The sequence below is a fragment of the Penicillium odoratum genome (genome assembly GCF_028828045.1).
Source record: "Penicillium odoratum strain IBT 22623 chromosome Unknown utg000005l_segment0_segment0, whole genome shotgun sequence".
In the NCBI taxonomy this organism is placed as follows: domain Eukaryota; kingdom Fungi; phylum Ascomycota; class Eurotiomycetes; order Eurotiales; family Aspergillaceae; genus Penicillium; species Penicillium odoratum.
Window position 1 is genome coordinate 5,563,148 of NW_026643147.1, and position 15,153 is coordinate 5,578,300.

The 15,153-nt window shown below is 49.1% G+C and overlaps 5 protein-coding genes across 5 annotated transcripts; 3 read left to right on the plus strand and 2 right to left on the minus strand.

Annotated features, from left to right (window-relative positions):
* Positions 1-321: 321 nt before the first annotated feature.
* N7520_007656 (amidohydrolase family protein) lies at positions 322-1,453 on the plus strand (the record flags this gene model as incomplete). The annotated part of the gene is made up of 2 exons (XM_057141590.1): positions 322-938; positions 991-1,453. 2 exons carry the CDS (start codon positions 322-324, stop codon positions 1,451-1,453), a joined length of 1,080 nt encoding a protein of 359 aa, XP_056995596.1.
* A 768-nt stretch (positions 1,454-2,221) lies between these two features.
* N7520_007657 (aldehyde dehydrogenase) lies at positions 2,222-3,832 on the plus strand (the record flags this gene model as incomplete). Its single annotated transcript, XM_057141591.1, has 2 exons — positions 2,222-2,634; positions 2,689-3,832. 2 exons carry the CDS (start codon positions 2,222-2,224, stop codon positions 3,830-3,832), a joined length of 1,557 nt encoding a protein of 518 aa, XP_056995597.1.
* Positions 3,833-3,993: 161 nt separating this feature from the next.
* Positions 3,994-4,461, plus strand: N7520_007658 (RidA family protein; the record flags this gene model as incomplete). The annotated part of the gene is made up of 1 exon (XM_057141592.1): positions 3,994-4,461. The coding sequence occupies one exon, from the start codon at positions 3,994-3,996 to the stop codon at positions 4,459-4,461; it is 468 nt and encodes a 155-aa protein (XP_056995598.1).
* Positions 4,462-4,778: 317 nt separating this feature from the next.
* N7520_007659 (extracellular serine-threonine rich protein) lies at positions 4,779-9,724 on the minus strand (the record flags this gene model as incomplete). Its single annotated transcript, XM_057141593.1, has 3 exons — positions 4,779-9,338; positions 9,390-9,575; positions 9,632-9,724. 3 exons carry the CDS (start codon positions 9,722-9,724, stop codon positions 4,779-4,781), a joined length of 4,839 nt encoding a protein of 1,612 aa, XP_056995599.1.
* Positions 9,725-11,372: 1,648 nt separating this feature from the next.
* Positions 11,373-13,378, minus strand: N7520_007660 (uncharacterized protein; the record flags this gene model as incomplete). The annotated part of the gene is made up of 2 exons (XM_057141594.1): positions 11,373-12,346; positions 12,397-13,378. The coding sequence occupies 2 exons, from the start codon at positions 13,376-13,378 to the stop codon at positions 11,373-11,375; spliced, it is 1,956 nt and encodes a 651-aa protein (XP_056995600.1).
* Positions 13,379-15,153: the final 1,775 nt, after the last annotated feature.

Consider the following 15,153-nt stretch of genomic DNA (forward strand, 5'->3'; position numbering starts at 1 on the left):
AAATGTGTCATATCCGTTCTATGTGCGAGTGGAGATTGTCCGCAACGGCTTCCTATTGATCACCGGATCTATCCGCCCTTGAGGACCCACTTCGGGGGGACCGAGTATCATCATTACTTCTATATTAACAAAGGTCCAGAGATATCATGGTCTTTATCACAATTTCATACTTGATCAAATTTCCAGCTTGACGCCGATCTCAAGATGACACCTGCAGTGAGCTATAGCTCAAGCTGTTGTACCTGCTCCACAAGGAACATTCGGAACAATACAAATGGAGAGCGTCAAGATGGCTTTCGAATCGACATGCATACACACATCATGCCTCCTTCCCTTCCAGACTTCTCTAAAACTCACGGAAATCCAGACGAGAATGGTGAAGATTGGATGACTCTTCGACCACACTGCCCAAATGGAACTTCAACCAGCGAACAAAATACTCTCTCCAAAGTCGACATGTTCGTTGGCGACAAATTCTTCCGAACCGTTGAGCCAAATTGCTTCGATCCAGAGGTACGCATGGCAGAGATGGACGCTACAGGCGTCGACATTCAAGTCATCAGCACCGTACCTATATTATTCTCTTACGACAAGCCAGTCAAGCCTGCTGCGGCATTGGCTCGGTATCTTAACGACCATATCGCTTCCGTTTGTCGCGAGCGTCCGAACCGATTTGTAGGATTGGCAACTGTTCCATTGCAAGATGTGTCTAGCTCTGTGTTTGAGCTTCAGCGCGCGAAGAATGTCCTTGGATTGAAGGGTGTGGAGATTGGAACAGAGATAGACGGGAAGACTTTGGATGAGCCGGGATTCGAGCCATTCTGGACTGCATGTGAAGAGTTGGATTTCCCTATCTTTGTGCATCCGCTAGGATATGAACTTGAAAGGGAGAATAAGAATCGATGGGGAAGTTATTGGTCTGCGTGGCTGGTTGGGATGTGAGTATTTCTTTGAACATTCTTTATCTGCTTATACTGACTTTGCGTTCAGGCCAAGCGAAACAGCACTAGCTATGCACGCAATTCTTTCTTCGGGTGTTCTAGTTCGACACCCCAAGTTACGATTCTGCTTTGCACATGCTGGTGGTGCCTACCTTCCTCTCCTTGGACGAATCCAACATGGCTATAACTGTCGACCTGACCTGGTAGCTCATAGCTCACAGGGGTTGTCTCCGGAGAACTATCTGCAGTCTCACCAGGACAATATTTGGATTGATAGCTTGGTACATGATCCAGACTTGCTGCAGTATATCTGCAAGAAGATTGGATCGGATCGAGTGATTATGGGTAGTGATTATCCTTTTCCACTTGGAGAGATGCCCGTTCCTGGTAAGATGTTGGCAGGTGATGAACAGGTGGCTGACCTGTTTCCGCCTGAGGCGAGAGCAAGAATGCTCTATGGGAATGCGATTGAATTTCTAAGGCTGCCGGATGTTTTTAAGAAGCATTGTTAGTACTAATGTTATATTAATTAAAGAAGATTACGTTGTTCAAGATATTCAATAATGAAAGCCAAGTGAATAGAAAAAAGAACAAAACATAATAGCAGGAATTGATCCGCAAACCCACAAAAATGCCAAAAAATGTTGGGTTGGATGTATATCCTTTGGGACCCGAGAAAAACATGTATGTCTAACACTCTGACCACTAGGTTGTCTGTCTCCCAGTATGTTGTTTCTAGCCAGAAATTCTATTTTCCACCACCCCCAAACTCTGCTTCATCGGGCTGATCAAGCTTATACTTCCTTATAAACTAGACGAATCCCAACACCCGCAATTCCACACATGTCTGCTCAAAGAGATAGTGAGTGATTTTGCACATAATTCCCAAGCCAGTATCCCCGAAGCACCACGAAGAGGCAATGAAAAGCCTTCAAAAATATACTCCATAAGACTTGACGCATCCTGCGCATGCTTTACTAATTCCACATACAGCCCAGGATGATCCCCAAACTTCATGAGTATTATGCTTGGGGAATCACCCCCAAGCCACAACCGCAGCACCAACACCAACACCAATATGTATTGGCCCAGCATCCGGAAGAAAGCCGTTATTATTGCATCGATGAACATTAACTGTTCTCATTGGTTCTGTACAATGTGCCCCACAACGCGAGGGCCGGGCCGTTATCCTATTGGTCATGGTTTCCAGGGTATAACCACCCAAACATTACGAGAGAATCTACAACCATCTTCGACTTTGTTATCGACCTTCATTAAATATGACTGCAATCTCTGAGCAGATGTGGGAGCTCGACACTGTGGAGGGTGTCAGAGACTTCTTGTCCAGCCTTCCGGATAACCACATACGCCTACAAAACTTCATTGGCAATGATTTCGCCCAACATTCCGACCCTGACAACTGGATCGAATCATTCAATCCCCGAACTGGAAACCTTCTAGCAAAGGTACCTCAAAGCAACGCTTCTGATGTAAGCCGCGCTGTCGAGGCTGCCTCACAGGCATTCCCATCATGGTCGAAAACCTCGCGACAAGAACGATCAGATATTCTACTTAGGATCGCCGCCATTATCCACGAGAAAAAAGAAGTTTTCGCTGTATGGGAGAGCTTGGATCAGGGAAAGACATTGGCTCGAGCTCGAGTTGAAGTAGAGCGTGCGATATCGAACTTCCGGTCGGTCTTTTCAATCCTATGTCTCTGCTGCTTGTTGCTAATGCTTACATTTAGATACTTTGCTACTTATATTCTACACGAGGAAGGCTCTGCACGTTTTGTTGATGGTCAGATTTCCACCTTGACATACGAACATCGATCGCCCGTCGGAGTCTTCGCACTCATCTCACCATGGAACATGCCTTTGTACCTCCTCACGTGGAAAATCGCACCTTGCATCGCCTTCGGGTGTACAGGCGTTGCAAAACCAAGCGAGGTCACCAGCGTAACTGCATTTTGTAAGGAGCTCTTCATCCAGATTCAAGTAAAATCTACTCACTCGTCACTAGTACTCGGTGAAGTGTTCCGACAAGCCAAGCTCCCAGCAGGCGTGATGAACCTTATCTTCGGCGACGGACCAGGTGCCGGGTCAACACTCGTCAGGTCTCCTCTTGTGCGAGGTGTTTCATTTACAGGCGGCATAAGAACAGGTATCACTATTCGACGGGATACGGTCGAGGACATCGGCAAGCATCTGTCCCTCGAGCTAGGAGGTAAAAACCCAACTCTGGTCTTTGACGACGTCGATCTCGACCAGGCGATTCCAATTGCCGCACAAGCGGCATTTGAGAATAGCGGACAGATTTGTCTCTGTGGATCGCGGATCTACGTTCACCGCGCTATCTATGACCGGTTCGTCTCTGCATTTGTGGACTACGTAAAGAAGAATTACCGATGCGGGGAAACGGTTGGTCCTGTTGTTTCCCTCGCACACTATGATAAGATTAGGTCTTACCTTCTTCAAGCCCAGAGCGAGAAGGCAACTTTCCTAACGGGTGAAATTCCTGTTGAGATCCCTACGGGCGGGTATTGGATTGAACCAACTGTGCTCGGCGATCTTGGCACTGAGAGTATTGTCATGCGCGAAGAGATCTTCGGGCCGGTGGTTACAATAGCCCCTTTCGATACGGAGCATGAGGCGATCCGACTAGCGAATGACAATCCCAATGGATTGGCTAGTATCCTCTTGACGAGAGATGGATCGCGGATGCGCCGAGTCGGGGAGCAGATCGATGCCGGACTAGTGTGGGTCAATTGCTGGCTAGTACGGGAGTTGGGTACGGCATTCGGAGGAATGAAGGCATCCGGAACTGGCCGAGAAGGAGGCGCACATAGCCGGGATGTTTTTACGAATTTGCGGACTCTTCATATTCGTTAGTATAGATCCACGGAAATGACGTAATTCGGACTTGAACCGTTCGCCCTTCGGATCTATCCGAGATTGACAGTACATATTATTGGAAGCCATAAACACATACCATCTCCTGTTCATTCAATCTTCTACTACAAAGAAAATCTACTCTCATTGGATAATATACCATGTCACAAAGCACACCTTATTTCCGGCCTTCAACCCATGCTCAAGGGCTAGCCAACTACCCACATGCCCGAACCATAACCTCTCCTAACGGAAAAGGTTCTTACATCTATGTCTCCGGAACATCATCACGTCGCGGCGACGGGACTTTCGTCGGAGCAACGCAAATTCAAAATCCCGACGGCAAACCTACACTAGCACTCGACATCCGACAGCAAACAGCAGCCGTCCTATCAAATATCGACGCCATCATCCAAGGTGCCTCGGACGGGAAAGCAACTATTGCAGATGTGGTGGATGCGACAGTCTTTCTCACAGACATGAAAGGCGACTACACTGGCATGAACGAGGAATGGAATCGGATCTGGCCTGATAGAACTACTGCACCGGCTCGGACGACTGTGGAGGTTCGCGCGTTGCCAAGGGATGAGATTCTTGTTGAGATCAAATGTACAGCATACTATGTTTGATATGAAGCACTGGAGGTTTGAATCTACTTCTACTCTACAGAGGACGGGATAAACAATAGTAATTGTATGGATTCGAGTAGATTAGAGTACAGAAAAAATAAAACTCCCCAGCTGTACCCATGAAATCAGCAAACGCACGAACCCATACCCATACATATTTCTAGGCAGCACAGGTATCAGGTTATTTTCAGATTAAGCTACAATGCGCCAAGACAGATAAAAAAACAGTAGTGAAAGATAAAAGAAATTGAACTTGGAAAAGATTGCATGAGATTTCACCGTGCGCAAACCGCCAGCGGAAACGGAAAGATACCTCTCTAGAAGTGCGCAATGATAGAGGTGATAATGGCCATAACGACGGCTCCAAGAGCGGAGCGGGAGCCAGCGCCAGTCGTGAGTACGGCCGAATTGAAGTAAGGCGTGTAGCTTGGGGAGGGAGTGGCGCTGGTGCGACGGTAGGGAGTGCTCTTCATTGTGGGCGTGGGAGGAACGCGCATGGAGGGCGCGCTGGTAATTGCTGGAACTAGGACAGGTGTGGTGCCCCAAGCTGTGTGGGTCACGAAAGTCACCAGAGGCACGGTGACGGTGGAAGTCTGGTAGGTGATCGTAGTGACAGGGATAGCAGGAGCTGTTGGAATTGTGGAACCAGAGCTGGCAGGGAGCGTGGGAACACAGACACTTGGGGTCAAAGTCATGTTCGCGGGAATGCCGGTCATGATGGCTGGGTTTTGAGGGATCCATTTAGCGCAGACACCAGCGAAGTAAGACAGGCCTCCTTGAATCTCGGATTGGGAGTTGCTCGATGACTCGATGCAGCTTTGAACCTTGTCGGTGAACTGCGTGTTGGGGCAATAGCAGCTGGTCGAGACATCGGAAGCACAGTCGGTCTCCGTATCGAGCCAGGTGTTGATGCACTGCACGACGACGGTAGCGGCGGGGCATTCGGGTTCTTTGGGCGTGGTTGTGCTAGTTGCGATACATTTTGTGCACACGGTCGTGGTTGAGGTCAATGTGACTGTGGAAACACTGTGCGAGACAATTGTGCTTGCGGAAGTACCGGATATCCATGTAGAGGTGACTGGGTACGTGGTTTCACTCAACCAGGTTATAACAGTCACGCTTGAATCCGGGGTGGCAGGGGAGGTGTGAGCATCGACGCCAGTAAGGGTTGGCACAATGATTTCCGGAGTGGTCACAACGGCAATAGTGGAGGTCGATGTGAGTGTGACTGTCGAGGGAGTGCTTGTAACAACGGTTTGTGTAGAGCTACCCTGAGTGTAAGTAGCTGTGACTGGGCACCAAGTCGTGGTCACGTAAGTAACAACAGTGGTCACAGAATTTCCAGGGGAGGCTGTAGTTGATTCTGGGCTAACACTGGTAGGACTCGACAAAGTCACCGTGGAAGTTGTGGCAGAAATGGTCGAGGTGGAGCTAGTACTGACAGTCACTGGAATGACCGAGACGGGAACTCGAGGGGTAGTCTGAGCAGTTGTGGTTTCAGTGAGAGTCTCGGTGGTCTGTACTGGGATGGTCGACTCAGGAACGCTCGGGGTTGTAGTGTGAGTGATATGACACTCTTCGGTGCAAGTAGAGGTCAAAATTACTGTAGAAACGGTGCTAGTAGTCTGCACGCTTGTAGTTCCACTGGTAGTGATCGTTTGGGTGACTGGGCAGGTAGTGACAGTTGTGTAAGTCACAATAGTAGTGACCGAATTTTCAGGGGATGCGGGAGTTGATCCTGCGCTAACACCAGTGGGGGCCGACAAAGTCACCGTGGGAGTTATGGCGGAAATGGTCGAGGTGGATGTGAGTGTAACTGTCGATGGAGTGCTTGTAACGACCGTGTGTGTAGAGCTACCCTGAGTGTAAGTCGCGGTGACTGGGCACCAGGTCGTGGTCATGTAAGTAACAACAGTAGTCACAGAATCTCCAGGTGAAGCTGAAGTCGATCCTGCGCTAACACCGGTAGGAGTCGATACAGTCACCGAGGGAGTCATGACTGGAATGGTCGAGGTGGACGTGAGAGTGACCGTCGATGGAGTGCTTGTGACAACGGTGTACGTTGAGGAGCCAGAGGTGTGTGTAGCTGTGACTGGGCACCAAGTCGTGGTCTCGTAGGTAACAACAGTAGTCACAGAATTTCCAGGGGAAGCTGGAGTTGATTCTGGGCTAACACCAGTAGGAGTCGACAAAGTCACGGTAGGAGTTGTGGCGGGAATTGTCGAGGTAGATGTGAGGGTGACGGTCGATGGAGTGCTTGTGATAACGGTGTATGTTGAGGAGCCAGAGGTGTGTGTAGCTGTGATTGGGCACCAGGTCGTGGTCACAATAGTCACGACAGTTACTGTCGAGCCAGGAGTACCAGGCGTGGAGCCAGCACTGACACCGGGAGTCACAACGGGAGTAACAGAGACGGTGGATTTGGTCGATGCCACCGAGCCAGATTCCGTAGTAGTAACTTTGACGGGTGTGGTCTCAGTACCAGGAGTAGTGGACTTGGAACTCGAAGGCACCGAAAGAGATTCCGTGGATGTGACTGTCGCAGGTGTAGTCTCAGGGGTACCAGTTGCCGGAGTAGAAGTAGAAGTACACTTTGTGCAGATGGTTTTTGTGGACGTAACGACAACTACCGAAGGAGTGCTCGAAACCGTAGTGTAATGCGAGGTGCCAGAAGACACAGTCGAGGTGAATGGACACCATGTTGTAGTGGTGTAGGTCACAACGGTGATAGTCGAGTTAGGAGTAGTAGGTGTACCAGTAACCGCAGATGGGGAGGATGGCACGGTAGAATCAGAAACAACAGGAGTCGTCGAGCTATGTGTCTCTGTCTCAGTGACTGGGCAGATCGTAGTCGAAACAGCAATCGTGCGAGTGACAACGGTGGTGGAATCGGCCGGGCAGTTGGTGACAGTAGAAGCACAGCTGGTGATGGTGATCTCGCTGGTAGTGTAGACAGTCGACGTAGTCCACTTTGTGGGCGAAGCTGTGATGCCAGCGGGTGAGCTGGTAATAGAAGAGCCCGAAGCAGTAACGGGAGACGATCCCGAAGGCTGCGGCGAGCTGCTGGACGAGATCACGGGAGATGGAGATTGAACCGAGGAAGAAGTAGGCAAAGCACCACTGGGTCCAGTAGGAGTCGAACTCTTCGCTGTGGCAGTCTCTGTCTCAGTAACCGGGCGAATGGTTGTCGAAACAGCAATAGTGCTAGTAACAACATGGGTAGAGTCAGCCGGGCAGTTGGTGACAGTGGAAGCACAGCTGGTAATAGTGATCAGACTAGTAGTGTACACAGTCGACGTAGTCCACTTGGTGGGCGAAGCTGTGATGCCAGCGGGTGAGCTGGTCATGGAAGACGATCCTGAAGCAGTAACAGGAGATGATCCCGAGGGCTGGGGCGAGCTGCTGGGTGAGACCACAACAGATGTAGATTGAACCGAGGAAGAAGTAGGCAAAGCACTACTAGGTCCAGCGGGAACCGATGTCTTTGTTGTAGCAGTCTCTGTCTCAGTTACCGGGCAGATCGTGGTTGAAACGGCAATAGTGCTAGTAACAACGGTGGTGGAATCAGCCGGACAGTTAGTGACAGTAGGAGCACAGCTGGTAATGGTAACCAGGCTGGTAGCGTAGACAGTTGAGGTAGTCCACTTGGTGGGCGAAGCTGTAACTCCAAAAGGTGAGCTACTAACAGAAGACGATACCGCAGCAGTAACAGGAGACGATCCCGAGGGCTGCGGCGAGCTGCTGGGTGAGACCACAGGCGATGTTGATTGAGCCGGGGACGAAGTGGGCAAAACAGCACTAGGTCCAGTGGGAGTTGAAGCAGCAGTACTCGGAGAGGCGGTAGGCACAGTGGCGGAGCTAACAGGGGATGAAGATCTAAGCGATTCAGGAGGAGAAGTTGACCTCGTGGAAGTCTCTGTCTCAGTCACTGGGCAGATGGTTGTCGAAACCGCAATGGTAGACGTAACGACAACAGTCGAATCAGCCGGGCAATTAGTAATATCAGCAGCACAGCTAGTGACAGTGAACTCGCGAGTGGTGTACACCGTCGATGTTGTCAGACGGGTAGTGTGGAACGCAGACGATGTGACAGCAGCAGCTGGCGAGCTAACTGGAACCGCAGCTACAGAGAATGTCTGAGAAGTTGGGGAAGCGCTTGCTGAGGGATTAGAAGCAGGGGTAAAAGGAGCTTCAGCTACCGATGAACTGGATTCAGGGTTTGTAGCTGCAGATGAGCTAGCATGCTCGGAAGATGCGGGCGAGATAGAGGCAGCATTACTTGGACTGACAACAACAGGGATAGCAGATGTTGTGGATACTTCTGCAGAGGTCGAGGGAGCAGCCTGGGGGATAACCTCCAGAGTATTGGCGACCGAGGAACTGGCACTGGTAGCTTGGCCATTGGCATTGGCAGACTCAGTGTTCGAAGGGCCGTCATTTCCATTCGCAGGCGCAGATGTCTCTTGACCGCTTGAGCCAGCAACTATAGAAGAGGATCCACGTTTCCGAATATCCATGTGCGGCACAGAGTCAGAGTCAGTGTTCACATATGAGGGCATGTCAGTGGATAGTCCGCAGTTAAACATGATGTTGTAGATGCCAAATCCAGTACTGTCGTCTTCGTTGCTCTCATCCAGTTCAAATTGCACGGAAGTGGCGCCGGCGCATTTATCAACTGCAATCACCGAAACTCTAGAAGAGATGGAAGCAGATTTGCGGCAGACGTCACCATCAGGCATGATGAAGACCAAGTTGAGATCAACAGCCTTGGCAGCGGAGGCATACATGGTCTTGATAGCGAAAGGAGACCCGGATGACATAGTAAGAGCCGGCTTGCCACTGCCAGGCTTGGCGAGGGTGCCAATAATGGATTTTTTCTAATAATGTTAGTATATGAAATCATGACAGATGGAATGTAAACAACATACACCATACTTAGGGGTACTGCCTGTGCCGAAGGTGTTGCTGCAGGTGAAGTCGGTGAAGTTGAATTCACCATAGGTGGAGAACGGACCAGCGGGAAGAGTAGACCAATTGAAGCCATAAGACTTCTGCTGGTAACGATTGCACTCTATGCTAAACAGGTCGCGGGTGAGAACAACCTTAGGTGTCCACTATAAGAGTCAATCGGGCATTTTCAATGTTGATAACAGGAAACATGTAAACATACCGAAGCTGGAATCCGAGGAATAGTGAAGATAGCGATGAGAAAGAGGGTAATGAAGAGCATCATCATCCCTCTCAGGGAGCTCTTAGAAGACATTTTGAGGGATGTCAACAAGTGACAGAAGCGAATGTTGTTAATCGAAATATGTGCAGTAAACACAAGATTCTGGAGAGAGAAGCAGCCTTTAGAGAAACGAGAGTATCAAAAGATCAAGATCCTTGAAAGAGAGTAAGTTTCAGAAAGATTCGAAAATTCAAAAGGAAGAAAGGTCGAAGGTCGAAGGTTGAGAGTGAAGTATGGATGGAGTTGAAAGAAAGTAAACAACAAAGAGTGTCAACAAGCAAACAGAAAACAAAAAGAATGAGATGAGGTAAAAGAGAGCCAGCCCCCGGTACAAAGTGAATGATGAACGACTCTTCATTACATGGGGAACCTCTACTTTAATATACGCTTCCCCCATTATACTTCTATTCAAGTCTAGAGCTCCACATTCACTTCATTCTGTACCTATTTGTAAGACAATCTGGCACCAAGGGCGTTGTCTCCTCCAATAGGTAGAGTTTTGCAGTACCTGATACCTGATGAAACAAGATCTACCTTAAACAAGGCAAGGTAGCATCGCTTGCAAGCATAACAAAGCGGAGACTAGTGCAGGAAATAGCAAAGCGGTTAACCAAGCATCCAATCAAAGAAATCTTCAAGTATGGAGCTTCTCGGTACAGTGAGATCCGGACGGCGGTTACAGCAGAACCAGTAAGAATTTAATTTAATAATTCATTAATTCAATTCAGGATCAGCCTAAAATAGGTTGGCGAGTGTTTCCCAGATCGACATGGTGTATAGGCTAAGGGTCTAGTTCAGCGGTTAACTTATCCAATCATTTATCTTCATTTTGAAGTGGGGAAGTATTAAACCAATCAGGAAATCCGCCCAACCCCCCAAAAATAGCCTGACGAATCTTACCCGCCATCCTGCAGGCACGCGAATGCTTCAAGTTCTTCTGATGCATGTTCAGCCTGATGACTTTTTTAGAATTATGTACCTGAGCATGGACCTTGTCTACGCCATTCTACGCCACTCTACGCTACTCCCTCAAAACTCCCGCTAGCAGGGGCTTTCGTTCAATCTGACACATGGCTACTACTAGACTAAGCAACTGTGGCTTGACTGGTCGTCCTTTGTATTATTGCATGGTAGACTATCTGATGGGTACTTGAATAGGCTCTTTTCCCTTTTCCACTCTCTCCTGTCATCCGTTCGTACTACGTGAATGAAAATTTCGAGATTAACTTTTTTTTGGTAATTCTGGTGAAATAATATCCATCACTCGTAAGTATAAGAAAAGCAAAAACAAAACTCCTTGGAAGTCCAGGTATCACCGTCCCCTCTGAAAGTGAGGGAGTCAATGGCAAATAAAAACATATGAGAAGCGAATGAATGTGAAGGCAAAAAAATATCCAATGCAATAACACAAGAATAGGTCAACTTTTGGATCATGAGAACCGCCATCGATCTTCTTTTACATAAAGAATGCGGTATTGTCAATAATCACATGTTAACTTGAATATAGATCCCATCTATCTGATGAGAGATCAACAAGATCAACATCAAATCATCCTGCCTCAGGGCACAAGTCTGCCAGCGACTCGACAAATGTAACTGCGTCCGTGTGTATCATGCGATCTTTTTTCAAAATAAAAATCCAAACTTCGTGGAATCGTTAAATGATAGTCCAACGGGGGACTCAAAGAGGTAGCTGGGTGCGTCGTTGCGCATCCATGAGCTTGCGACGCACCGCCTCGCCGCCCGTGTACCCGCTTGCTTTGCGTTTCCGAGTCGGGGTACGCTGGTCGGTGTGCTTAGCGTGTCGGAAGACACTGGCTGGCCGCGCGGGGGAATTAGCGGGCATAAATTCACGGTGTTGAGGGAGGCGGAGGAGGGCTTGGTATCGGTTGTGGTTGCGACGGAAGGCAGTGACAATGCCCTTGTCGAGGTGGTTGAGGAAGCGTTCAGAGTTGGTGTCCTGCTGGGTCTCCGAGTTGCGCTTTGGTGTTGGGGTGCCCATGTTCGGCATGGAGGATCCACCGGCCATAGGAGAGACGAGCGCATCGTCATCGAGATTGCCCATGTCCTCTTCATCTGAGGATCCGTTACCGAAATCAATGAAGTCATCCACATTGAGAGCAGATTCTGGATCATCTTCATCATCCTCTTCGAATGAGCTATCGATGGCGAAGTCGCGAGAGGGGTAGAATGCTTCAGGGGGGCCCATAACCTGACCGCCAGGGGCAAGGTCGTTTCCGAGGGCCGTCATCATGAGATTGGCGCTCGAAGCCAGCATGGGGCTGAAGTCGGTCTGGTTTGGAGATGCAAGGGCATCGGTATCGCTCTCGTCGATCAGCTGCAGAGTCGTCTGGCGGGGACTGTTGTTGGCCGTGCCGGCCATGCTGTTTGCCGCAGAATCCAGCCAGTCATGACGTGAGGATGCATAGGCGGGGATAATGACAAGATGCTTTCCGGTGCAGTCGACCAATGCTACAGGCTTGTGAGGATCCGCCACAAACGTTCCCATGATTGGGCCACGGCGGCGGGGGATGATATCGCTCTTTTCTTCGGCAGCGACCAATGAGTCGGTCGAGTCCCGACGGAGAAGGGAGCGAGGGTGAGTAATGGTGGCTGGAGGGGGTAGATCCTCATCTGTTGTGTCGCCATGATCGGCTGGAGTTTGGTTAGCACAAAAACATAAAAAGGTAAACAAGTAGCCATACACTCATAACCACTCAAGCTACCCTCGGATGTTCCCTCGGACTCGACATGGTAAATATTGCCATGGCCATAGTCAGCATCGCCAAACATCTCTTCAGACTGGCGACGATGACTACGGTGGTTGTCATTGTCATTTTCAATCATGCGACGCAACTGAGGGTCCAAGGAATCTTGCTGGAGGAAATCACTGGGGATCTCATCTTCAGTGTGGGAGTCGCTGTCAGACGAGGAGTCAGATCGCTCCTCGAAATGGACACGGCGAGCCACGGAAGTCTCTACCGGCTCGCTCGCAATTTCGGGTTCCCCGAAGGTGTCCATGACACTATAAATCTGCTCCTCGTCGAAAAAGGAGGCTGCAGGCAGGAACATCGAGTCTCCAAAGATCTCAGCACCATGCCATTGGTCATGAGAGGTTTCGGAAGTGGGCAGGATGCGATGATCTCTCTCGGATTGCATGATCATCATTTCTTCCAATTTTTCCACATCCTGCTCTTCATCCTCGGCATCCGTAATATAGTCTACCGCAGCGTAGACATCATCTGAGCTGTCATCAGAATCACTGCCACTACTCAACTGGTTTCCAGAGTCCTCATCATCGGAGACCTGTCTTCTCTTTCCCTTGGCGGTTTGTCGACCCGCCTTGCGGGAGTTATTCCATCGACGACCAAAGGAACGAGCCTGGGCCAGCGGCCGGTCTTCTTCGTCGTCTGCGTCATCATCCGACTCATCAGCCTCCTCGCTCAATTCTTCAAGAGAAGAAACGGATGAGACACTGGAGACCGAAGAGGAAGATGCTCGTCTTTTTCGCTCAAATGGGCCACTCCCGCCAGAGCGGGAGTTCGCCATCTTCTTCGACTGTACGATGGCTTTGGGAGACATGTCGATGTGTCTTCGGTTGTAAGATTCGGGTGTTGAGGGGCGTGGTGTAGTTTTGGATGAGCTCTTGGGAGTTCTTTTTGAAGAAAATGGGCTCGATTGCGGCATATCGTGGCAGTTGGTAATTGGGACAGGATGCAAAGGTTTTTTTTCTCCGTAAAATGGCGGGGTTTTTGTCACAGGGAACCTCCTTTGGGTAATGTGACTAGAAGTAGATTTGTAGGGAGGTTTGGTTCAAGGGATTAGTGTGTTGGAGGTAAGATCCCAGGGGATTGTAGGGAATATCGTCAAGGGTGCGGGGAGTTGAAGGTTTTTTTATTCTCGAAACCACGAAGCACCTCCAGTCCACTGCGGACGGTCAAGTGCTCTTTCTGGAACTGTACTAGGGGGGCAATTCCGACGCTTGGGGGGCATCAGAAGAGGAACAGATATCGTCAAGTCGAATTGAAGTCGGAGCTGCTGGACTGAGGAGCCGGCAGAGAACAGGCTCCTCAGCGAGGCGTTTACAGCTCAACGAAAGCCATTTGGCAGGAATTCTTGACGGTGTATCTTAAAAAGTGACAGTGGGGGTGAAAGGGGGTGTGGGTTGAATAAGTAAAATGTAAAGCTGTTTGATGGAAAGAAGATGTGAAGGGATAATAATCCAATGGATTTTTCCCGCGAAAAAGCGGAAGTGGGGAATGGGGCGGGTTGATTGGCCGGACTCCACGGACGTCCCATTCGTTGTCAAGTTCACCGCATCTTTCGAATCGTCAATTCTAGGGATAGGGATTCTTAGAATTCTATAACTGTATAGCTGCCTAAAGATAGGTTTGATTTAATTCTACTCCGTAGTTCTAAATGGGCTGGTTGGAAAGCTTTCTTATCATAGGGGAAGAGAAAACTTTGCTACACTATGGATCCAGAACTGGGGCAAACCCATGCGGGTCCATAGCCAGTCTTCAAACAAAAAAAAAACAAGACTATTGCCAATGACCCTAGGAAATGATCAAAAAAGCATTCTATTACCTACATGTAAAAAGACCTGACATGCATAGGAGAAATGATTCTGTTAGAGCGACGTCAGACTGGCGCTTAATCTAGATGAAAGTTGACCCGTGCGGAATGATTCATCCGGATGGGATGAATCATATTGTGACCCCACATGAACGAGCCCAGGTCAGCAAGAGCACTCGTCATCCATTGGTCGGGTCCGAGGAATTGTTGATTTTTTTCCTTTTTTCCCTTTTTTTTCTTCCCGCGGTGGCAACTCGGGACCCTCCATTCCGGTGACCAGAACTTCAATCTTTGACTGGACTGGGACTTTTCTCGACTCGGGAACTTGCATGGGACAATCAGCAGAGATTTAGGCCGTAAATGGACAAAAGGTCGGGGGAATAGGCGGTAAAGTCTGGACAACATGGCGGCTGCAGTATGCATGAGATAGATCGCCCCAAAGATAAACACTACTGCCCAACTCTAGTATGACGAGGGAATTGACCCCTCCAAAGCAAGGGGAACTTCTCTCCCTCTGCAAGATCATCTCCGCCCCGCAATGGAATCAGTAGAGATTTTGCCACTAATCCAGCCCCACTACACTAGCCTATTTTTAAACGGTTGGAGGCTCGGAGAACAGTTGGCCTTTGGGTTCTGTAAATTTGGTTCCACGTGGTCTATCAAGACATGCACAATAACTAATAGTTCATTGATTAAACTAGTGAGTCAGAGAAAGGGGTAGAAACGGGAGAATCTAGAGGCTGAAGTCAGCTGATTATGGGATCTGGGCGATCTGCATACCATCCCCATCCAATCACACCCTGCATCAAACCTTGAGTCAAATTTATTTCCATTTCACATCTCTACTGTTCCAACCGTTCGATAGAAATATGAATGTCTATTTGCAT